General features: G+C 38.7%; 3 protein-coding genes across 3 annotated transcripts; 2 read left to right on the top strand and 1 right to left on the bottom strand.

Annotated features, from left to right (window-relative positions):
- The first annotated feature begins 563 nt into the window (after positions 1-563).
- LOC141813448 (putative serine/threonine-protein kinase At1g54610) lies at positions 564-10101 on the top strand. The gene is made up of 8 exons (XM_074701414.1): positions 564-2061; positions 5636-5920; positions 6013-6330; positions 7497-7724; positions 8203-8303; positions 8436-8511; positions 8626-9069; positions 9520-10101. The coding sequence occupies exons 1-8, from the start codon at positions 1453-1455 to the stop codon at positions 9730-9732; spliced, it is 2274 nt and encodes a 757-aa protein (XP_074557515.1). The 5' UTR covers positions 564-1452; the 3' UTR covers positions 9733-10101.
- Positions 10102-10873: 772 nt separating this feature from the next.
- Positions 10874-12416, bottom strand: LOC141813565 (uncharacterized). Its single transcript, XM_074701523.1, has 4 exons — positions 12385-12416; positions 11391-11415; positions 11131-11280; positions 10874-11092 (listed from the first exon to the last, which is right to left on the bottom strand). The coding sequence occupies exons 1-4, from the start codon at positions 12414-12416 to the stop codon at positions 10874-10876; spliced, it is 426 nt and encodes a 141-aa protein (XP_074557624.1).
- Positions 12417-14171: 1755 nt separating this feature from the next.
- On the top strand, positions 14172-15175 carry LOC141813566 (uncharacterized). Its single transcript, XM_074701525.1, has 3 exons — positions 14172-14175; positions 14257-15039; positions 15147-15175. Exons 1-3 carry the CDS (start codon positions 14172-14174, stop codon positions 15173-15175), a joined length of 816 nt encoding a protein of 271 aa, XP_074557626.1.
- The last annotated feature ends 9269 nt before the right edge of the window (positions 15176-24444 follow it).

The following is a 24444-nucleotide window of genomic DNA, read 5'->3' on the forward strand; positions in this document are numbered from 1 at the left end:
TACCCGCCGCCGAGGAACACCTCCAGTCCTAGGCCAGATCGCAGCCCCTCGGGGAACTTCGCGAGTTTCTCGATCGTAGGCGGAGGACCGGTCGGCTGGCCGGCGAGTCTACGGCGGAGAAGACGAGGAGGAGGAGGGTGCAAGGTCTGATTTTGAAATTTGAAGCCCGGCATCGTCGGGAGATCGGATTTTGAGACGGTTTTGTGGAGATCGTGTTGCGGGGAATTGAATTGAATCGGAAGGAGAACACAAGGAATTTGATAACGATGAACGGGAAACATGGCCGGAAATCGCAGGCGAGGAACAAGGAATTAACGGTGCTTTCAGTTGATCGAAATCGATCGCATGAAATTTATATAAAATAAAATTTAAATTAAAAAAAAAATTATGAGCATTTTCCATTTCAGCCCTCAAAGGAATCATTTTTCCGAGAGTGGGGTTTGGCGGAAGACCTTGATGCGGTGTGGATGGCGGCGCAGCGTACAGCTGATCCCTTCCGCCCGCCTCGATCTCGTTCTGCCAGACGCCACGATCCGCAATGGATCTCCGCCGTCCGTTCGCCCTCCGCTTCGGCTACCTCGGACAGGAATGTCGTGCTTCCTCGCGTTGCGGCTCTGTCTTCCTTCTTCCTCTTCTTCTTCTTCCTCTCTCCTCCTCCTCCTCTTCCTCCGCCTAGTCCCATCACTTTCGTATCGGTCGCAGTATTTTACGCCCTAAAAGTGCGGCTTTTCTGGCCCATCTTGTTCTTCCGCCGTCTCTTTGATTCCATTGCGAAAATATCTGCGTGTCTCCTCCTGGCGAGATCTCTCCTCTTGCGGCGGCGACCTCTTGGTTCTTCTTCCCATTGGATCACACAAAAATCGCGCCTTTTGCCCTTTTTGGGTCGTTTCTTTGGGAGAGGGAATATACTGGTAGTTTTTGGCTCCTTTTCGTTGTTCCTCATTTGTGATTTTGTTTCCTCGTCTTCTAAAAGATTCGTCGTCGAGAAAAGATCGGAGGTGGGAGAATCAGAGGCAGCGACGCCGAAGTTCGAGCAAAATGCTCATATTTGCGCTGACTACATAGGATCATTACCGGATTCCGTCGGTCTTCGTTGTTGAATTCGTCTATTCTTCTATTTGGCGGATTGCAGGCCTGCAACTGGCCGACGGAGAGATATCTTGACTTTATGCCATTTGGATCGTCATTTGACTGGCTATTTGTTATTGTTTCAACTGATAGCTTCCCTTTTGGATTTTTCTATTGGGACAACCAAAAGGGTTATTCTGGAGATCTCGTGATTTTTTTCTTCGTGCATCGTTGGATTCAGCTTATAAGGAGTTCGTGGTTCCATTCAAGATTTCAAAATGGTTTTTGGTTCCCTTCAGTAAAAAAGCCGAATTTTTCCTTGATCTAAGTGCGTCAATAATTACGATCGCTTGGTTGTAACGGGGGAGGTTTAAGAAGTTTCTTATGGGCTGCGTTTCCTCCAAGGGATTCAGGGGAGATGACGTCCCGGAGTTTCAGAGACCCAAGGCCTCAAGAAGGACGCTAAGTAGATTGCTTTCTTCAACGACTGAGGACTCTTTGCATAGGCTGGTTTCTTCTTCAAGGAGAGATGAAGTTGGAGTGATAGATGTTGATGCTGCTGCTAGCACTGATGGAAGTACCGCACAGCTTATGTCCATGCCACAGGAGAATGGAACCACTTCTCCTGCTCCATTTGTTGGCACGGGAGAGAGGAATTTATTGCCTATGGTCGAGAGGAATGGAAGAGTCACAACTCTCTCGGTGGATGATGGAGAAAGAAAGGTATCCCCTGGAGTTAGGACGAATTCTAAGGGGGCTGGGCTGCAGAGACAAGCAACATTTGATGCTCAGGCAAGTATGGTAGAGCCATCTTCAGCAGTTGTCAGGTCTGCTACAGTGGAGGAACACAAAACAATGATCCCTCATGTATCAAATGGGTTTAAATTCGAGTATGCTGCAGCTGGTTGGCCTTCTTGGCTCACAGCAGTTGCTGGTGATGCAGTGAAAGGCTGGCTTCCTCGAAGGGCAGATTCCTTTGAGAAATTAAACAAGGTGGGTAACAGCATCATCAGAGTTTTTTCACACCATCATATATTGTGCAAATTATTTGTCATCTGCACGTTGTATATGGTGAATCTTTTGTTTGTATGTTTAATCAGTTGCTGTTCTATACCTGAAAATATAATTGTCTCTCAATTATTTTGTTTATAATGCTCATACTAAAGCAATTTGATTAACTTCTTTTTTTAATGCTTTCTGAAGCTTCACAGAAACTATAAATCTCACAGCTCAGACTTCTTCCTTATATCGAATATTGTAAATTCTGTTATGAGGCGCTCATTTTGGTGCAATTGTCATATAGAAAGTAGAAAAAAAAAAATACTGTTTCCACAATTATCTGGTTGATATTTTTCTTTTAGACAACATGGTCAATCGCTTGCAAATATTGGGATAGGAAGGTCCAAATCATGGCCAACACTTCCAGTTCATGCTAAGCTGGCCAGCACATATAATAATTAGTGGAGATTAAACTTGATTTAGTGAAGTAGGGGGAAGGGGCACTTTGCAACAATAGCTAACATATTATTTGGTATAATTCATTGAATATTTATCTGACAGTCCACATTGGTTGGCAACTTAACGCACAACCCTCGCCCTTTTTCATTCGAGCTTAGGACCAGCATTGGCGGGATTTTATTTGGTATAATTGCTGGGGAAAATAATGTTTATGATTGAAGTATGATAGGTTGTGCTGGAAGTTGGGTAGGAGCTAAAATGACAAAAGCATGCTATTTTAGTGGCAATTACCTTACTTTCCCCTCAAAAAAGCTAGTTTTGTTATACAATACCAAAGGGAGCCGTGAAATTGAAAACCTATCGTGACACAGCTGTTCTTGATCACGATTTATTTAGATGGATAAAGTTGCCTTTTGAAATTATTATCAAGTATTTGTCCCAACTATTTGGAGTCGACCATGTAAATTTATCTTTCTATTGAGTTATAAGCAAGACTATTTTTAGTGATATTCAAGTTAGCTAAATCAAAGGGGAGCCTTGACGCAACTGTAAAGTTGTTATCGTGTGACTTAGAGGTCACGAGTTCGAGTCTCAGAAACAGTCTCTTGCAAAGCAGGATAAGGAAGGTTGCGTACGATAGTCTTCCCTAGGATTTCGTATTGGTTGGAGCTTCGTGCACTGGGCTATCCTTTTATTCAAGTTAGATAAATCATGTTTATCACACTAAAGTTTTCTGAGTCTCCCTCTATCCTTAATATCTTTAACTATAACCAATTCAATTCAACTAACTATATAATTTATTAGTAGCTTTTCAACATGTTCATATCTTCTCAGTTTATTTTCTAACATTTTTATAATTACTCAGAGCTTACCTAATTGGTTCCTCATTAGAGGTCTTTTTTTAAAAAAATATTTCTACTTTATTATGGAAACTACATTTCATATTCAGTTTTAGTTCTACTTAACACTTCTAATTATTCATTTGATTCTTATCTTAACAATTACTTGTCTTTAACTGTAGTTTTTCTCCACTACTTCAACGTCAAATTTAATTTATTTACACTCATCAATTAAGAGAATATTATCTGCAGCAGTTGATAACATTTTCCAATCATGTTTAATCCATGTCAAGCATAGTTTATCAGCTTCTATAAGGACAATCGAAATCCATGAATCTGAATGAAAGACTGTGTATTTATCTATTTGAGGAAAAAGTAACTTATTTAATTATACAACTTGTGGAGAGTTTATTCTGCTTCTATTAGGACAATGTAAACCAACCAACCTCAATGAAATATAATGTGTATTTATCTATTAAAAAATTAATTATACAACTTGTGCATCACTTTCCCAGTCAACTTTATGGTTTCTTGATAAACAACTGGAAGCTGGGCGTACAACTTTTGCTAGCATTTAAGCACCCTATTACACTCGTTACAACCTTTAATGTGCAAATTCTTCAAATTTTATCATATTTAACTGAGCTAGGATTTTTTTGTTTATTGTTGTTTATTGCTAAGGTGAAATCAATTATAGTAGGGCTACCATCCCTATTTACATTTCATTTCCTAATAGATATTTTTACTACGAGATCATCAGATTTTTTTTTTATTCCACAGTTTGTTTAGGTGATTTTCTTTCTTTTTGAAAATAAGGATGATTTTTGTTATTTCAGTTGCACACCAATTTCCTTATCTTGTATTAGCATGCTATTTTGCATGAGATAGGTCCAAGCTGGAGAGGCACTAAGTAATCAGTACTTGATGGTTCCTATTACTGTGACCTAAAATTGTTATATTATAGTTTATCAATTTGTAGTCTAGGGTTTTCTGTTTTATTTGCACTCTCTTTTTTTTTTTGTTGATAAGTAAAATTTTTATATATAGCACTGACAAAGCGTTCTGTTTTATTTGCACTCTCTTTTTTTGGATAAGTAAAATTTTTATATATAGCACTGACAAAGCGTACAATAAGCGGACTTTAGTAGCGAGCTCATGATTGACAAAGTGTTAGATCAAAGTACACTCCTAAGGACCGAAATACATGAATTTGCATACTCTTGAAAATTTCTCACAGTCTAACTGCCCCACATCAAAGAAACTATTATTTCTTGCTCTCCACACATAGTGGATCAAAGAGGATAAGGCAAGATGTCGGATCTTTGTCAACATTCAACTCCCACGATAGTATCTCCCGAAGACTCTCAATGTCCTCTGATAGGTAGACATCTCCTGCCGCATGTGTAGTCAATCTCGGATCCTCCTCTATAACTCCGTAATAGGGCGCATCTGAAGAATAGGTGCTCCTGCGACTCTAATACCTGTCCTCTGGTAGGTAGACGCCTCTGTGCTAACATCTAGAGTGTGACTGCATGACTCAGCTGTAAGTTGGCCTTCCACACTGTTCGGGTCCATGTCTTCTTAGAACTAGGATGTCTAAAGAAGTCATATGTCCGAGCCACCCCGCCATCTTGAGCAAACCATATCTGCTAGTCTTTGTCCAGTAGCCTTCGGGGAGCCGACATCCAATAATATAAGATTCTGTATCTGCAGCAGGCGCTTGATCAGAGGGGAATCCGAGTGGATTGCCTCTCATGTCCATATATTGAGAAGACACATACATTGAGAAGCTTACATGTATAAGTGAAATTCTGATGTAACTGTATTTCTGTTGCTAATAGTTGGTTTTCAGGATTTATATATGGATCTTCTTAATTTTAGCTCATCTTGATCGTTTTTGTGCATCATAGGTTTCTAACTTTTAGCACTTTTTCCCTTGTTTCTATTCACTATCTTGTTGGAACCTAGCAGCATGAGAAATAGGTCTGAATTTTGTTGTTTATAGATTTTCCATTCCGAAAAACTTCTTTTGTTATCTGAAGGACCAATCATAATGATGACGCTGTTGTCTTTTATCAGCAACAAGTTAATTTTAGATGTTACTTGCTTGTGAAATTTAGTCGTATCTAATTTCCTTGTGGAAATTATTGTTTAGATATATACATAATTGCATATTTAAAATTATAAATATATGCTGTTGAGTTCATTGCGAAATATGTGATGGTTAAAATTTTTTTGTTTTCTGCTGATAATCTTTATCATTCCTGCAGATTGGGCAGGGAACTTATAGTACTGTGTACAAAGCCCGTGATCTTGAAACTGGCAAAACTGTTGCACTTAAGAAAGTTCGTTTTGCTAATATGGATCCAGAAAGTGTACGGTTTATGGCAAGGGAAATACACATTTTACGTAAACTTGATCACCCTAACGTCGTGAAGCTTGAAGCTTTAATTACCTCGAAAATATCATCTAGCTTATATCTTGTTTTTGAATATATGGAGCATGATCTTGCAGGACTTCTGGGGACGCCTGGCATCAAGTTTACTGAACCTCAGGTATTTTCCTCGATGCATAATTTCTTACTGCGTAATTTTACTGATCCTGTTTTTATTTTGGGAGTATACTCATTATGGAAAATGGCATCCAGGTCAAATGCTATATGCAGCAGCTACTTTTTGGTCTTGAGCATTGCCATGACCGTGGTGTGCTGCACCGGGACATCAAAGGTTCAAATCTTTTGATCGACAATAATGGGATCTTAAAAATAGCAGATTTTGGACTGGCTACATTATATAATCCTGGTCAGAAGCAGCATTTGACTAGCCGGGTAGTTACATTGTGGTATCGTCCTCCCGAGCTCTTGCTGGGTGCCACAGAGTATGGTGTTGCTGTCGATATGTGGAGTACTGGTTGTATTCTTGCGGAACTGCTTTCTGGGAGACCTATTATGCCAGGAAGAACAGAGGTAGCACTTGTCTTTTAAACTAGGCATGCATTTACGTTTCATGATTACACCTGGAAAAAAGGATCAAACTATTAACGGGTTTGATTCAAAAGCATCTAGAATGGACTATGGTGTGTTGAAGAATTGGAAATTATCTTATCTAATATTGTCCAAATAATATCTTCTAGATTGGTATATAGCATAGAACTACATGGTTAAGTAAACATCACTCATAGCACAGTGAGATGTATGGAGAGGGACTATTGCTATTAAATAGAGTTTAAGTAGGTTGTTCAAAGAGGAGGAAAATGTGTCGGAAGAAAGAACAGATCACAAATAAGGCCAACACTATATGCCTAGCTCTATGATAAATTCTATACTGATTCTCTTTGTTAATTGACATCCCTTGTGATGTTATTTTCAGTTAACCTTTGATTTGGCTTGGATTAACTTTCACAAACTTTTATAGTCACAAGTTTTTGGTTAATTTCTGACCTCTGGCTAAATCAATAAATATTACATTTGTCTTTTGATCCTCTTGCTAAATCTGAATAAAATATGTCAAATATAAAAAGATGAAAAGAGAATCCTGGTTACTGACTCATACTTTATGTTTATTATATGTCGTTACATTATTAAACCAAATATAAGAAGAAGTTTTGACATCTTGTCGATGTTGAATTGATGGTTGAGAACACGCTTTCAAGTTTCAACTCATGGTCTGTAACCAAAAAGAAGGAAAAAGAAGAAGAAAAATGTTTGTGGGGCAATTACCAACTTCTACAATGGAATTTCCATGTGAAATTTTGATATTTTGTTGTGGATTGGACTATATTAGTGATCCTCAAACCTTGAAGCAGGTGCTGGATTACAGTTCATTCAATCTGCATTGTCATCCACAACAAGAAGATAGCATCCACCAAACTCTATTATTTATTGCGTTCGCTTGATTAGTAAAAGAAATAGAATATGCACTGTCAACTGTGTATGAAAGCTTCTTAATGTACTCATTGCAAGCACTTTATAATGAGTATTACAAAGCTAGTTTTAATCTGAGTTCTAATTCCATATTTTTCTGCTTAGCAGTTTGTTTGATTTCTCATGGCCTTCTCTTTCCAGTTTTCTTTTGCTATGTACAACTTGTATATGCACATCAATCTTATCGCCAAGTATCCCTTGATTTTTAGGTGGAGCAACTGCATAAGATATTCAAGTTATGTGGATCACCTGCAGAGGAATTCTGGAGGACATCAAAGTTGCCCCACGCTACGTCCTTTAAACCCCAACAACCCTATCCACGATGCATCAGGGAGACATTTAAGGATTTTCCTTCTTCGGCTTTTGCTCTTCTTGATTATCTACTTTCAGTAGATCCAAGATTCCGTGGAACAGCAACTTCTGCCCTCAAGAGCGAAGTAAATATTTTCCCTTTCCTTTGGTTCATCTAATTCCCTAGGCCAGCATCAGAAATCTGGTTGGAAATTTGCCCTCATTTCAACAAGTTAAACAAATAATTCTTTTGTCATCATTTATCGTTCTATTGGTTTACTAATTGCTCGTGATGATCACACTCATTCACTGGTTCATGCTAATTCGTTCCTCAAGATGCGTTTCTACAGGCCAACATTTGCCATTGTTTGAACTTATCCTGCATGAATGTGTATGCGAAAGAAGAGCATGAAAAATCCTATGTGCGATTATGTTGCATAAATGGATCTTTTGTTTTGGACTTGTTTATGCATATTCCCTTTCGGCTCCAAAAGTTAATACATAACTGCAACTATGGTGCCATAAAATGATGGTCGAGATGTTTTGGGACGTTAATTTTTCCCGTTGAATGTTACATTAGTTCCATATCTCCTTTTTTAATATTTAATTGTTACTTCTTATCAGTTCTTCACCACAAAGCCTTTTGCTTGTGACCCTTCAAGTTTGCCAAAGTATCCTCCAAGCAAGGAATATGATGCTAAACTTCGGAACGAGGAAGCTAGAAGGTGCTTTACTATATGCTCAAGCACATTTCGCAAAAGTCCTACTCGTTAAACTGAAACTTTGTCTTTAGTTTAAGATATCGACCTGCCTTGAAATTCACTACATAACTAAAAGGGCAATCTTTTTGTTTGCAGGCAGAGGGAAGCCGCCATCAAAGAGTATGGAAGTAGGAAAGGAATGCCTGTGCACGATAGCAACATTGAGTCACAGGTATATTCACTAAATAAACTATTCGCAAATCTTCAGTTTGTTTGAATGTACAACGAAAATGGAAAGATTACCATTTGCAACTGCAAAATAAAACATTATTATTTCTTGCTGCAGTTACAGAAATTGCATGGAAGTCTTAGAACAAGCAGTGACAAGTACAAACCGAAAGATGATGCACTGGCAGGTTTCTGGGTAGACCATCCGAGAGGAACAGCTCAGAATGGTTTCACTCATGGTGGCCCTTCGATGCACTCTGGTCGATTATCTACTACTGGAGTGCCCACTGGCCCGGAAATAAAAACACATGCGTCATACATTCCTCAGGGTGGGGGAACTGCTCTCGCGACAGGTCTGGTGGTTGCGAGAAGCCATACTGCAAAGTTGGACCGTAGGCAGAGTGCTAAGCACACACATTTGCCGGAAAATCAACCGGCCTCCAAATACAATCAACTTGAATCTGATTCATCAGAGAAGCCAGAATGGACTCACCACTTGCTGGACGTCCCTTCATCTTCCCACAAGAAGGATGAGAAAACTGGAGAAGAGGAACAAGCAACTGTAAGTGCTCATACAACCTTGCGATTTGGCCAAATGGCACATTTTATCGAAACACCTTAGCTATTGAAACTGTGCAATGCATGATTTTTAATTAGTTTTTTTATTCTTGTATCATTTTGTTTCTCCACCGAAACCAACGGTTTAACATACTCCTTCTGCTAGGTAACAATCATATAGAAATCCATTGTCTTAGCTTAGATTGCAAAAGAAAAAGTTAATTAGTAGGGATTTTCTGAAGGAAAGTGAAGGTAGGAAAACATAGAGAAGATGGAAATTATGGTAGGTAATCGGTTTCATCGTTCTGTTATATGTTTAAAAATCGAATCTGAACTCTTGTAATATTGTTATAGGATCTATTTTTTATGCATCTTATCCTAACATTCAGATTGTATAATCTCATAAACCGACATATTCATACCCTCACAAATTATGTTACCACATGTTATTCAGGGCCATGGCACTAGGAAGAATCGCATCCATTACTCTGGACCTTTGATGCCTCCAAGGGGAAACATTGATGAAATTCTCAAAGAACACGAGCGACAAATCCAGCAGGCTGTTCGCAGAGCCCGCCACGACCGAGCCAAACCCCGAAAATATGGCGAGAGGGCTCAGTTCGAAGCCTTGCTTTATGCTAGCCGAAATGGCAGGTCAGATCATTGATACATCAAACATACGGTTCCATTCTCCAGGCGGAAGAAGACATTAGACAACTTGGCTACATCACTTTGCTTGGTCTACACAAAAGATATAACCAACACATCGAGTTCGCTACGTCGAAAAGTGAGTTGTGAATTGTTTGTAACATCGAAAAGCTGTACTTTAGCATTAGTTTGACCCTGATCCTGGCTAGGGATGCCTAATGTGTAGGTGAGATCCATCCTATGATTAATTGTATATATATCATAGAAACAATTCATGACAAAATTTGGCCTGTGTTTCTCTCCATTGGTGTTACCTGAGATTGCATTCTGAATTTGGGAAGTGGAAAAGGGAAAAAAAAATTGCTGCACTGGCAGATTTTGTATGTGAAATGTATTTGTCTTGTAATTTATGTGCAAGTTCTTCATTTTGTGTGATGATTTGTGTATGAGTTTGATTCTTATTTATTTTTGTTTGAATTGGACAGCAATAACATTGGCCAAAATGAAAATGCAGTTTTCCAGTATCCTTTCTGAGTTTTGTGTAACGATTTCAGTTAAGAATTGTTTCCAAACTGTTCTAATAAATGGAGTTTTTGTAAAATAGAATGTTCTTATTGACAATAATAAAAAATTATCATTTTAATTTTTAACTAAATAAAAAGATAGTTGTAGATATCTAGGAAGAAAAGATTATTTTCATGATTCAAATCTGTTATGTCACTGTTATGTAATAGCAACTGTACTATTGGATCAATGCTCTCCTTTAATTTTTGTCCAAATAAAATCTAAAAAATAAACAGGATTATATCAAAAAAATAATTTGATATTCAAGTGGTAGGAAGATTTTTAAAAAATGAAATAAAAAGTTGGAGCAATAACTGCAAGATGGCAAGTTTTCAAAGAAATAAATAAATTTCAAACTTAACAAAAACATATCCAAGTATATGAGAAGACTAGCACCATCCTGTTCTTCCAAAGGTAAAAAACAACACAACCAAGTATTTTTGTTATTATTCCAAGAAAAAAAAGTTCTTTTGTTTAACTTACAACAGAAATACTCCATTTTTGGATTTAAAATGGCACAAGCTAGAAATCCTTAGGCAGCTTCTGTACAAAAAAAAAACTAATTTGAAGCCTCACTTCTGCACCTCAATCAGCCTTCAAGCATCATCCTGTTTGGGCTTCCTGCTCAACTCCAAATATCGGCCGGCCATCAGCTGCAAAACCTCCTCCGACAGGTTTGACGACGTTTCAGAAACTTCATGAATCAGATGTGAGCTGCAAGAAGCGACAACCCAGTATTTGGACTCGAGCTCATCGATCAACTGATCAAATTCCCAACCTGAATAACCCTCAAAGAACATGTTTGCCTCAAAGACCTGGCAATGGTAAATTGTGAGTCGACTTCAGTAAAAACATTGGAACATTGGCACCCGTCGAGTTTCTCCGTAGCAAGTAGCATGCATCCAGTCTCCAGCATTGGGATGGGGTGTGCCCACTTGGAACCAAGCATCTGGGGTTGCTGACTTAAGGTGATACTAAGGCCATCAGTATCAAGTAGACGTTCCTAGAGTAATTGGTGAATTCAGTTTTCGATTGATCCGAAACTGGCATCATTTAGCCCAGCCATGAAAACAAGTGGCACGGTGTTAAATAATGGCAATAATCAGAACATACAGAACAAATGGCAAGGAGCAAAAGCCTACAAACAAAAACTGAAATTGTCTGATATTAGGTAATTTATTTGCTAGTGTGATCATAAGCCAGTAACATTATGTGGGCAATTCCATTTAGTAGAAAAAAAATATAGAAGTATCAAAATCTTCTTTTGAGTAACTGGAAACTAGTTTCTGTACCTATTTTGCATTGCGACTAGAGTTTTTGACATTAATTACTTGAAAAAAAAATGACTTAAGAGTGAGTCAGCTCACAAGGTTGAAGTTCTACACACCAAAGTTTATCCAAATATCCAACAAGACTAAACAGCATAAACTAGTCCTCAGACGACCAGTCCAGTGATATTCAAATAACCTAAGCATTCTTGACCTCATTCTTGACCTCAGCATCAATGCAAAAAAAAAAAAAAAATTGTACCGATCTTAGATATTCTTAAATCAAGATTCTGTTGTGAAAGAAGGATTTGTTTATGACAGGTTTGGTTTCTTGTATTGTTTTCTGTCCTCTGGCATCAAAGAAATCTGTCCTCTGGCAAAAGTCTGCTAGGTTTGGTTTCTTGTATTGTTTTCTAACCAACACTAGGATAAAATAAGACAGGATTACAGGCGAAGCAACAAGAATAATTGTATCCACAATCCAAATTATATCACCTAATTATTCGGAGATCAAGCAATAATAATGATCAAATGCAGCAGTATATGTTGACTATTTAGAACTCCAATGTAAACAAACTTAACTATTATTAGTCCAGAATGAACTAGTTAACCACCAAAAAATTCCTGGAAGTACTGACCAACAACAATGAGAAATAAACTGGAGGGTGGTCCTTCATGGTTCACACTCAAATCCTAGGACGACCACTTATGTGCAAGTCACATAGACCCCCCCTTAAAATTGTTTAATGTTTACTCGAACATAAAATGTGACATGCATTCAAGAATACGTACATATCACTAGATTACTTGGAGGAATACCATTATCATTTTCAACTGACCTGTTCTTTGGCAACAAGATTTGCTCTGACATCTCACCAAATAGACAATGTAAAATGGGGCTTTCTGAAGTAATCATTGGTTTTTGATTTGTCATCAGACTGTGGAGCAGTTACCTCAAGACCATCTTCTTCAGGAATTGAAGGATCATTTTTCCCTGCTAACCAAAAGGCTTAAATCATAAAGGCAACAAACATCAACCAAAAAAGATGATATATTAACAACGCCGCATGCCAAGATTGGAGCAAGTAGGTCATTTTTTACCTCATCAATGTACGCTAAAAGTCTATAATCCTACAAAATCTATGAATAATGGGAGCCCGCCAATTGACAATGCTGCTAATACTTTCAAGAGGAAGACCACAAAAGAGTAAAAATAAGAGAGAAACGAGCATAAAAACAACCATGTGTTAGTATCTAATGGGACATTTGTATAATTAATGAATATATATGGTCATCGAATATATTAAGTCAAAAATTGTGATCTAAATTTTATTTGGAATTTGACTTAAGGGCATAATTGTTATGAATTATAAATGTGGATACCATTTGTAAGATTTCTAATTTGATGAGGGGCCAAATTAGAAATATGTCAATCCTTATAAGGGGTTATGGTCCCCAAAAGGCAGAGCGACAGAATTGTTTCGCTGAATCCCCATCGTCAGAGAAACCTAAGGAAACCTAAGGAACTCTGCACCTTTTGGAAGATCATCCTCGGCTGCTAGCGATGGATTCCGGTACGCTTCCGAATTTTCCCTTCTTGTTGTTTCTTAAGAATTGGATAGACGATGCATGCGTTGAGATTTCTCGACATTAGGAAAATTGTAAAATTTCAACAATTGGTATCAGAGCCAGGTTTATCTCAGTTCTTAAGAAATTTCATTATTTTAAATCGCCTACTGTATTGTTCGATTTTATTTCTGTTTTTCGCGATTTCTCTACGTGGTTGGACGACGAACACGGCAGTGCACCGGCGCTGTCCGCGTCTCGTGACACCGGCGATTTGGCAAGAAACGGGCGGCCTCGTGCAGGCGCCGGCAAGGCCGGTGCAGGCGGCGGGCGGCCGGAGAACGCTCGTTTCTATTAGGGCAGAGAACGTGAATTAATCAAGTTAATTAAAAAAAAACCCACGTAAGCAGGCGGGCGGAACTGCAGGCTCGGCGTGGGTTAGGAAAGAAACGTGTTTTTTTTAAAGTTAATAATTAAAAAAAACCACCAGAAACGTTGCATTGGTTTTGGCAACGTGGCATTTACTGTTTTTTTTTAATGAACAGTTAATTAATGAAGAAAGTATAACGTTGATTAATTAAAGGAAAGAGTTAATTAATTTTACAGTTAATTACATGGCCGTCAGTTAATTAATTTTACAGTTAATTACATGGCCGTGAGTTCATTTAAAGAGTAACTTTCATTTTTAATCTTGTTCTTTAATTAGCATTTAGTTCTTTATTCAAATTAAATAAGTTGAATTATGATGTTGCCAAAGTGACCTCTCTAATTTGGTTTATTTAATTTTGAATTTTTTGAATGTTTGTAATTGTGTATTTCCATGTGATCATTTGATCGACCCAAAGGACGGTCAATGGTTGACCGGAGTACATAAATTACCTGTGATAGTAAACACGTAACAATTATAAGGATTTCACATGAAAATAGCAAATCAATCCAAAGAGGGGTTTGTTATTTGTCATGCTTTATTGTTAGTGTTTGATTATTACAACAAGAATATTACTAGCAGTTAATTTTACTGTCCAAAGACTTGAAATTAATGGTGCACTAAATATCTTGGATGGGTTTGCTAATTATTTTGAACTAGATTGAAAATTAAAGTAGTGTGCATGTTATTTATAGTTTATTTTCTGTTCTCTTTTCAGCTAATGTTGCAAATATCTCTGCCAACTTAAATTCAATACCGGTCCTTAATGGTTCCAACTTTAAGGACTGGAAGGAGAACATTCAGATAGTTCTCGGATGCATGGACATGGACCTTGCGATACGGACGGAGCAACCCCCTACTCCTACGGTAGCTAGCTCTCTTGAAGAGAAAGCTAAATTTGAGAAATGGGAACGCTCTAACCGCATGAGTCTAATGATCATTAAGCGTGCAATTCCGGAGGTGTTCAGGGGTGCAGTGTCTAAGGACACCACCAATGCTAAAGATTACCTTGCAGAACTTGAAAAGCGCTTTGCCAAAAGCGATAAGGCTGAAACAAGCACTATTCTTAAGAGCTTGATTTCAATGAAGTATAAGGGCAATGGTAACATAAGGGAGTACATCATGGAGATGTCCAATCTTGCTTCAAAACTTAAGGCATTAAAGCTTGATTTGCATGAGGAGTTACTTGTGCATCTCATTCTGATTTCTCTTCCAGTTCAATTCAACCACTTTAAGGTCAGTTTTAACTGTCAAAAGGAAACGTGGAATTTGAATGAACTGATCTCTCATTGTGTTCAAGAGGAAGAGAGATTGAAGCAAGAAAAGACTGAAAGTGCTCATCTAGCAAGCACCTCTAAGGATAAGGGCAAGAAAAGGAAGAATGTGGATGTTGCAGGTTCAAATGCAAAGAAACAAAACAAAGGAGATTGTTTCTTTTGCAATAAGGCTGGACACATGAAGAAGGAATGTACCAAATATCGTGCATGGCGCGAGAAAAAGGGTATGTTTCTTAATTTGGTTTGTTCTGAAGTAAATTTAGCTTCAGTACCTAGAAATACTTGGTGGTTAGACTCCGGTGCTACTACTAACATCAGTATTTCAATGCAGGGTTGCCTGAACTACCGAAAGCCAAGTGATGCTGAAAGACGCATTTTTGTGGGCGATGGAAAATCGGTAGAAGTTGAAGCAATAGGGCACTTTAGATTGTTGCTTAGTACTGGTTACTATTTGGACTTAATAGATACTTTTGTGGTACCGTCTTTTAGACGGAATTTAATTTCTGTTTGTTATTTGGACAAATTTGGTTACTCTTGTTCATTTGGAAACAGTCAATTTAAGTTATCTATTGGTGATTCAGTTGTTGGAACCGGTTCATTAATGCAATATGACAATCTATATTTACTTGATACAAATGCTTCATATAATGAAACCCTAAACATTGAATCAAGAGGTACTAAACGAAAACTAAATGATAATACTTCGGGTGCATTATGGCACAAACGTCTAGGTCACATCTCTAGAAATAGAGTTGAACGTCTTGTGTCAGATGGGATCCTGAATTTCATTGATTTCACGGACTTTAATGTCTGTGTTGAATGCATTAAAGGAAAACAAACCAAAGATAGAAAATTGAATGCATATAGAGCTACGGAACTCCTTGAGTTGATACATACGGATGTATGTGGGCCATTTCCAATTCCTTCTTGGAATGGTCAACGCTATTTCGTATCATTCATAGACGATTTCTCTAGATATGCATACATTTTTCTTATTCAGGAAAAGGCTCAAACATTGGACGTGTTCAAGTCATTTAAGGCTGAAGTTGAAAATCAACTTAACAGAAAGATAAAGAAAGTAAAGTCCGATCGTGGTGGTGAATACTACGGTCGGTATGACGGTTCAGGTGAACAACGTCCAGGGCCTTTTGCCAAATACCTAGAGGAGTGTGGTATCGTCCCACAATACACCATGCCGGGCTCTCCAAGCATGAATGGTGTAGCGGAAAGACGAAACCGCACTCTACAGGATATGGTAAGGAGTATGGTTAGTCATTCTTCATTACCAAAGTCACTCTGGGGTGAGGCATTAAAAATTGCAGCATACATTCTCAATAGAGTACCAACAAAAGCAGCTGCTAAAACACCTTATGAGCTTTGGTTAGGGCGAAAACCTAGCCTAAAGCATTTCCATGTTTGGGGATGTCCAGCTGAAGCAAGACCTTATAAGCCTCATACGGATAAATTGGACCCCAAAACAGTTAGCAGCTATTTTATTGGCTATTCTGAGCGATCAAGGGGCTATAAATTTTATGATCCCAACTTAAAGTCGATTTTTGAGACGAGTACAGCTGTATTTTTTGAGGATATTGAGTTTGGGGGGAAGAATCAAATAAAAGATTTTGTCTTTGAGGAAGAATCAACTTCTACTTCGGTTAACGAGGAGTTGATTCCTATTCCGATTTCTTTGGACAATGATCAGGATTCTCGTCCGGTCATTGAAAATACCGGAATAATTCTAGAAAATCAAGACAATGTTAATCTTCCAGAGGTGCAAACTCAACAACCTCAAGAAGAAGCTATTGAGGAACAAGTGTCATTACGACGATCTACAAGAGAAAGGAGAAACACTATGTCGGATGACTATGTATTTCTTCAGGAACATGAGGATGATCCTGGTATGACGGAAGATGATCTCATCAATTTTAGTCAAGCTCATGTGGAAAAGAGATTGTGGCAAAAGGGATGCCCATTGGATTTCGACGGTCATACCCTTACGGTATTTCTGTATCGTGGTATGTAGATAATAAATTTGGGGACCAAATTTTTGTTAGTGGGGGAGAATGTAAAATACCGAAAATGTAGGGGTTTTAATTGGAAAATAAACTAAATTTATATTGAGTGGGTTTGATCAATTAAAACTAACTCAATTAATATGATTAAGGTTGATGGGGTAATAGGATAATGGATATTAGGGGTTAATGGGTTATTGGATGTTAATACCCAACCCGATAAGGAAAACCTTAATATAGCTATAGTAACCTAGGTCTTTTCCAATCACGATTCGTGGTTTCTTCCCTCTTGCGCCGCAGCCCTGTTTCGCCTCTGCCTCTCCCGTTTCTCCCCTCCGTCGCACCTTTCTTCCTCGCCAGCAGCACACCACCGCCGCTCGACGCCTTCTGTCCGCCGCTGCCTTGCCCCCGATCGCTGCTGCACAGCCGCGCTCCTTGCTGCCGCCGCGTTCCTTCCCTAGCCGCCGCTGTCGCTCGCTTGGCAGCAATCCAGCCCGCAGCCAACCCCTGCAAACCAGTACTGCCGACCAGCACTGCGTCTTCCATCGAGTTGAAGTTGGCAACACCATTCGGAGCTTGATTTGGGTTCAAGCTGAGGTGAGTTGAACTCTAGTTTAGCAACGAAATTGGAGAATATGGGGAATTCTTGATTTGGTTCTAGTATATTGATTTGCTCTGTGTTCGGTTGGAATAGGTAGTAAATGGGATCCCGATTTTATGTAACTGAGCTAACAACTGATTAGTAGGGTTAATTTGGTTAGGTTATATTGATAGATTAGGTTTGGTTGTGGGTGGCCTAATTAATTGACACAAGGTTGTTAGGATTAATCCTGTTTTGTAGGGTAGATGAAATTGAAGTTGGATTTTTGGGGTTCTATTTGATTAACTGAGTTAATGGATTAATCTGATCAAAGAATGAGTTTAATGGAGTAAATTAGACTCAAGTTGCTTATAATTAAATAATTAAATTAATTAGATAATTAATTAGTCAGTTAAAGTATTAATAGTTAATAATTGATTTAATCAGTTTAATTGATTCATTGGAAATGATAAAGGTTAACATTAGATTTGGTTAACATTAGGGTTAATGGATTTAAATTGGTTTGATAATTTGAGCTTAATTGGAATAGGATTAGATGTTGTTTTGTTTGATTTAAGGTTTCTGTTGGGACTTTTGAACTGGTTAGGATCTTGTTTAGGGTTGAAATTGTTAGAATATTGATCTAGTATGGGTTAGGTGAATGTTTGATGCGGTTAGCATGCCTAGTCAACAAAGAGAGTAATTTAATTGGAGTGTAATGGGATGGGTTAGTTGGATTCGATTCCGGTTTGATACGGATGAATAGTGGTTTGGTGAAGGTTGGTAAATGAGATTTAGGTTGTGTTTAATTGATAAACAAGTATAATTGAGTAAATTACGGATGAATAGTGGTTTGGTGAAGGTTGGTAAATGAGATTTAGGTTGTGTTTAATTGATAAACAAGTATAATTGAGTAAATTAGGATATAGTTTGCATATAGTTAAGTAATTAAATTAATTAGATAATTAATTGGTTAGAGTAATAATATGCAGTTAATAATTGAAATATGTTTAGTTAAGGGGGTTGATAATGACTTCACATATCATGGTTGTTGTTAATAGAATTCAATATGTAATTGTAGTTAGTAAGTATTGGTTATTGTAAATTTCAGGACTTGAATCTAGCGATCCTGCAAGACACGGAGGATTTTATTAGGGTGTGTCGTGACGATTCATCAATCAGGTGGGTACTCCTGTGCTTGGTCAACACAGGTCTCATTTTCGTAGTGCATGATTTATTATTACTGTTATCTATCCTGTTGATACTTTTGTTGCTCGTGTTATTTATCTAGTTGATACTTTTGTTAATCGTGGCTTGATACTTGTTGCTTGACCTTTGAATAATCTATGTTGACTCCTGTTGATTCTTGTCGATACCATGTTGATACCTAGTGACACCATGTTGACTCCTGTTGATTCTTGTCGATACCATGTTGATACCTCATGATACCATGTTGACTCCTGTTGATACTTCTCGATACCATGTTGATACTTATGTTGATACCTGTGGATTATGTTGCTATCATGTAGTTATTATATGTTGAGATGATCCTCATGACATCTGCATGTTGGTTGCTATTGATTGTTATATCTCACTGCCGGTGTAGGTGAGATCATTATAGCACTGCCTGTATGGGTGCGAACATTTTAGTACTGCCTGTGTGGGTGCTACGTATTGCCTGTGTGGGTGCGACCATTATTGCACTGCCTGTGTGGGTGCGACTATTATTGCACTGCCTGTGTGGGTGCTAGTATATATTTGTTGTAGATTATACTGCATTGTTGGTTACAGTATTTTCGTGTGATGATTGATGCACTTGTATGCTTCATGATTGTTGCATTGTATGCCATGACCTGCATTGCATGATTTTACATGATTCCTATACCTGATACACTGTATTGATCTTCCCTTATTATCTTAGTTGATATATCACGATCTATTACCATGATTCCTGTTACCTGTTGATTAGTAGTTACCTTTTCCTTATGTAACCTTTGGAGGAACTGTTTACCTTTTCATTACCTCAGTTGGTATATCATGGTTTATTATCCTGATGTCGGTTACCTGTTGGTTAGTATTTACCTTTTTTTATTTATCCATGATAGAGATTGTATATCATCTGTGTTTCTGTTATTATTACTCTTACTGATACCTATCTTTACATGCACTTCTTCCCTGTACCCACTGAGTATCTAATACTCACTACCCAGACCCTGGGGTGTTCCTTGTTTCCTCCCCAGGTAGCAGATAGCGTTCTTGGAGCTTGGAGATTCTGGCAGCTGGATTCCATCTCACATGCAGAGGGTTTTTGGTATAATGTAGTTCGTTGGGTTGTCATTTTATTATGGTATTTCTTTTGATTATGGAGTACATTGCTGGTGAGATTCATAGTGTTGACTTAGATTGTGGGGTATTGGAGTCGTACTTGTTATCGGATATTGTGTCGGATTTTGGATGTTTTCGCTTAGTATGTGTTGCTTTTGGTGCATATGAGTTATTTGTACATGTGTTGTGGTTGTGTGGCCGTGTAGGCCTTATTTTATAGTTGTTTGTGGTGGTGGTGATTTACATGGACGTGTAGTCCTTAGTCCAGCCGCCTGTGGCTGTGTATGCATGTTTGTACTAGGGGAATTGTCATAGTTACTGGGGAGATGCTGCCGAAATCTTTCGGACGGCCTTCCCGGGGCGTGATACTTTGTGTCAGGAGATCCAAAGAATATTAAAGAAATCCATCTATGGGCTTAAGGAAGCGTCTCGTCAGTGGTACCATAAATTTCATGAGGTAATTCTCTCATTTAGTTTTGGAGCGAATTTAATTGATGATTTATCACAAATTCAGTGGGAGTAAACACATATATTTGGTTTTATATGTGGATGACATTTTGCTTGCCACAAATGATATAGGCTTATTGCACCAAACCAAGAATTTTTTATCAAGAAATTTCGAGATGAAAGATCTTGGTGAGACCTCATTTGTATTAGGAATTCAGATACATCGGGATCGTTCTCGAGGTATTCTTAGATTGTCACAAATGAGCTATATCGATAAAGTACTAAAAAGATATGGCATGCAAGATTGTAAACCAGGAAACACCCCGGTCGCTAAGGGAGACAAATTTAGCCTCAAACAATGCCCTAAAGGAAATCTTGAAATTCAGGAAATGCAAAAGATTTCATATGCTTCGGCAGTTGGAAGTCTTATGTATGCTCAGGTTTGTACGCGTCCAGATATTGTGTACATAGTTTGCGTATTAGGCAGATATTTAAGCAACCCAGGTATGGATCACTGGAAGGCAGCTAAAAGGGTTATGAGATATCTGAAGAGAACTAGAGGTTACATGCTCACGTATTAGAGATCAGATAGTCTTGAGATCATTGGGTATTCTGACTCTGATTTCGGAGGATGCCAAGATAGTTTGAGATCCACTTCGGGCTATGTCTTCATGTTGGCTGGTGGAGCCATTTCTTGGAGGAGTTCCAAACAGGGACTTACAGCTTCCTCCACCATGGCAGCAGAATTTGTAGCATGTTATGAGGCATCAAATCATGCAATATGGCTGAAGAGTCTTGTCACGGAGCTGCACATTCTAGAAGGGATTGAAAGACCCCTTAGATTATTTTGTGACAACAAATCAGCTATATTATATTTCTAACAACATCAAAGCAGTATTCCTAGTTGTGAAGGAAAGAGTACAAGGTGGACAGATTTCTATAGAACACTTGGGTACAAACTCCATGGTAGCTGACCCTCTGACAAAGGGTTTGCCACCTAATGTCTTTCTTGAGCATACTGCTCGTATGGGAGTTTTAGAGATGGATGATCTCTAGGTTGAGTGAGAGTTTATAATTCTGATTGTTTTTCAGTTTGTTTTATAGATACTCATGTATTTGTTATTCTGATCAGTACTAAAGCATCATTCAGTTATTACATTTTGTACAATTGAGTTAAAGTTTGATCTCACTAAAGTTAAAGTTGGACAAGTTGAAAATTGACATGAACAGATCACCTTGCATGTAATTTTCATGCCACTAATTCATGATTGATCTATGTCATTTAGTTATGTTGATGTATGTGACCATTGATAGGTTTAGTTGTGATTGATACAACGAAGACCGCTTTGATCCTATGTTAATATGACTAATGGACGAGATTGTTAGGAATGTCCTCGGATTTAATGACAATATTGTGCACACTAAGGATATATCATTCATTTTAATTATATATATGTCCAGTGGGAGATTGTTAGTATCTAATGGGACATTTGTATAATTAATGAATATATATGGTCATCGAATATATTAAGTCAAAAATTGTGATCTAAATTTTATTTGGAATTTGACTTAAGGGCATAATTGTTATGAATTATAAATGTGGATACCATTTGTAAGATTTCTAATTTGATGAGGGGCCAAATTAGAAATATGTCAATCCTTATAAGGGGTTATGGTCCCCAAAAGGCAGAACGACAAAATTGTTTCGCTGAATCCCCATCGTCAAAGAAACCTAAGGAAACCTAAGGAACTCTGCACCTTTTGGAAGATCATCCTCGGCTGCTAGCGATGGATTCCGGTACGCTTCCGAATTTTTCCTTCTTGTTGTTTCTTAAGAATTGGATAGACGATGCATGCGTTAAGATTTCTCGATATTAGGAAAATTACAAAATTTCAACACCATGGTCCCAAACAAATCACTTTGTTATAGGCATAGATGTGAATGGAGTAGGAGATACAGATGAAGGAAAGTAATTTGCAGTATGGACTCATTTCTTCCTTTATCATGGTTCTATTTTTCCAGTCGCCCTAATCAATTTTATTTCTTCCCATTCTTATTATCTTATTCTTCCACTCACAGATGTATAAGCTGAACACAGTCAAATCTTTCACAAATTAGCTAACCCAAGCTGAGCTCTCACAAGTAATTCCACAAATTTTCCAATTCTATATAATTCAGAACCATAAGTCATTAGCTCTACAAAAATATTTACTTTGCCCTTTACTTCTCAGGACTCAGATTACTCAATCTCAGTGCTCGTAAGCATGTTTTAATGAATCTTGGACCTGAAAAGATAGTTTTATCATATGGGCTGATACAACGAAGATCGTCATACACCACTGTTCCGGTTGAGAACAGCTTCAGGACGTGTCACCGGACCTCCTCGTAGTTAGCCGTGAACAGTGGCGGATGACGGGGGCAATGACAGCTTCACGATTGCCGGGAACTTCGGCGGAGCAGACCAGGACCAGCAACAATTTCAGGGACGGCCTAAGAACACAGGAATCGTCAGTAGGATTGACAGGGGGATGCCCTGGCACGACCACTCCGACGATCAAGTCAGGGACGAAGGAGAAGAAGATGATAAACAGTAGAAAATAGAGAATAGTTGAGAGAGCGAGAGTTCGAAAGAGCTACCTGTCGTCAGGAGTGGTCTCTTTAAGGGGAGATGAGCGTGCATACCTGTCACGTCATCATTTAAGGAATGTCTCATTATGATTAATGAAGTGGCAGGAATAATCGAGTTTCTTGTCCCATCACCGATAAAGCGTCATGTTGTCACCATCTGAAAATGCAGCGGGGCATGCCGCAGAGAGATAGCATTAAATATAGGGGGCGTGGGCTTGTCAGAAGATCATGATGAGGTGGGACAGGGCAATGTAGGTGGTCTGATAGATCCCACGTGCTAGTGTCTAAGTGTCTCTCCTGTCCGATTCAGCCAAGTTAGCTGTCGAACGGAAGGATTCGGCAAGGCTTCCACCGAATATAAAAATTCGGCGAGGCTTCTGTTGAATGGAAAGGATTCGGCATATAGTTAGCCGAAGGGAGTGATTAGGCCTGTGGTTAGCCGAGGGGGAGGATTCGACATGTGCCGAGCCGAATGGAATGATTCGACGTATAGTTAGCCGAATGGAGTGATTCGGCGTATAATTAGCCGAATGAGAGGATTCGGCATGTGATTAGCCGAATGGAATTGGTTCAGCGTAAAGCTGGCCGAATGGGAGGATTCGACATGTGATTAGCCGCATGGAATAATTCGGCGAATAGTTAGCCGAATGGGAGGATTCGACATGTGATTAGCCGAATGAAATGATTCGACGTATAGTTAGCCGAATGGGAGGATTCGACATGTAATTAGCCGAATGGAATGGTTCGGCGTATAGCTAGCCGAATGGGAGGATTCGGCATGTGATTAGCCGAATGGAATGATTCGACGTATAGTTAGCCAAATAGGAGGATTCGACATGTGATTAACCGAATGAAATGGACGTACTTTGCTGGTGTATGCTTGAATGCCTCGAAGGAATCAGCTTAGCAAGTGGGGTCCTCTACAGTGGAACCAACTCCAGACTCGAGTCTGATCATAGCTAACCCCTTGTATTATCTCCGGAACAACCACTAAATAGAGGTATTAAAATGAGCTGACTGTGTTGGCATGGCATGAGCCCAATTAGCCTGTTCATCTGTCAAACCTGTTTGGGCATGGCAAGATTCGTTCATTGTAGCACAAGAAACTCTTTTTTCCACAAAAGATGGCATTGCATTTGCATATCCTCCACCATAGACTTCGTGGTATTCATCAACTATTCTGCAAATTATGACCTTGATACCCATCAAATTGTACTAGTTGGAGACAAATCATGCATTTCTATCCACCATTAAGAGACGAAAAATCCACTAGATTTCAACAGATCCTGACGAAACACCTACTCCCCCAAATCCAACCAGCAAAATCAACAGAAAGTCCATTTCTCCCTTCGATTAGGGTTTCGATCGAGTTTCGGGAGGAGCAATCGACCGGCAGTGCTAAGGCGAGAGGAGACAAAGACGGGAGGATGGAATGGGCGAAGCGAGCGTTGTCACCGGTCGGTAATGATAAGCAATTGACTTTCGATTGAGAACAGCGACCCGGAGGAAGCGAGTTAGCGTCCAAACAAACAAACAATCCAGAAAGCAAATCGATCGCTTATTTACGAACTCATACAATTGAACAAGAACAATCATTTGAGAGAAAAGAAACGTCGATCCAGTTGGAAATCATTAT

The sequence above is a fragment of the Curcuma longa genome, chromosome 20 (assembly GCF_044706935.1).
Source record: "Curcuma longa cultivar G26 ecotype Majalengka, Jawa Barat chromosome 20, ITB_CL_G26_1.1, whole genome shotgun sequence".
Classification (NCBI taxonomy): Eukaryota; Viridiplantae; Streptophyta; class Magnoliopsida; order Zingiberales; family Zingiberaceae; genus Curcuma; species Curcuma longa.

Bases quoted from the DNA above. Each gene is read 5' to 3' on its own strand.
- LOC141813448 (XM_074701414.1), top strand. From the start codon at position 1,453: ATGGGCTGCGTTTCCTCCAAGGGATTCAGGGGAGATGACGTCCCGGAG. The intron at 5,921-6,012 runs GTATTTTCCTCG...AATGGCATCCAG, and splicing joins TCAAGTTTACTGAACCTCAG to GTCAAATGCTATATGCAGCA. The intron at 9,070-9,519 runs GTAAGTGCTCAT...CATGTTATTCAG, and splicing joins GAGAAGAGGAACAAGCAACT to GGCCATGGCACTAGGAAGAA.
- LOC141813565 (XM_074701523.1), bottom strand. From the start codon at position 12,416: ATGTCAGAGCAAATCTTGTTGCCAAAGAACAG. The intron at 11,416-12,384 runs GTCAGTTGAAAA...TTTTGTTTGTAG, and splicing joins ATCTTGTTGCCAAAGAACAG to GCTTTTGCTCCTTGCCATTT. The intron at 11,281-11,390 runs GTATGTTCTGAT...CAATTACTCTAG, and splicing joins TGCTCCTTGCCATTTGTTCT to GAACGTCTACTTGATACTGA.
- LOC141813566 (XM_074701525.1), top strand. The intron at 15,040-15,146 runs GTATGTTTCTTA...ATTTCAATGCAG, and splicing joins TGCATGGCGCGAGAAAAAGG to GGTTGCCTGAACTACCGAAA.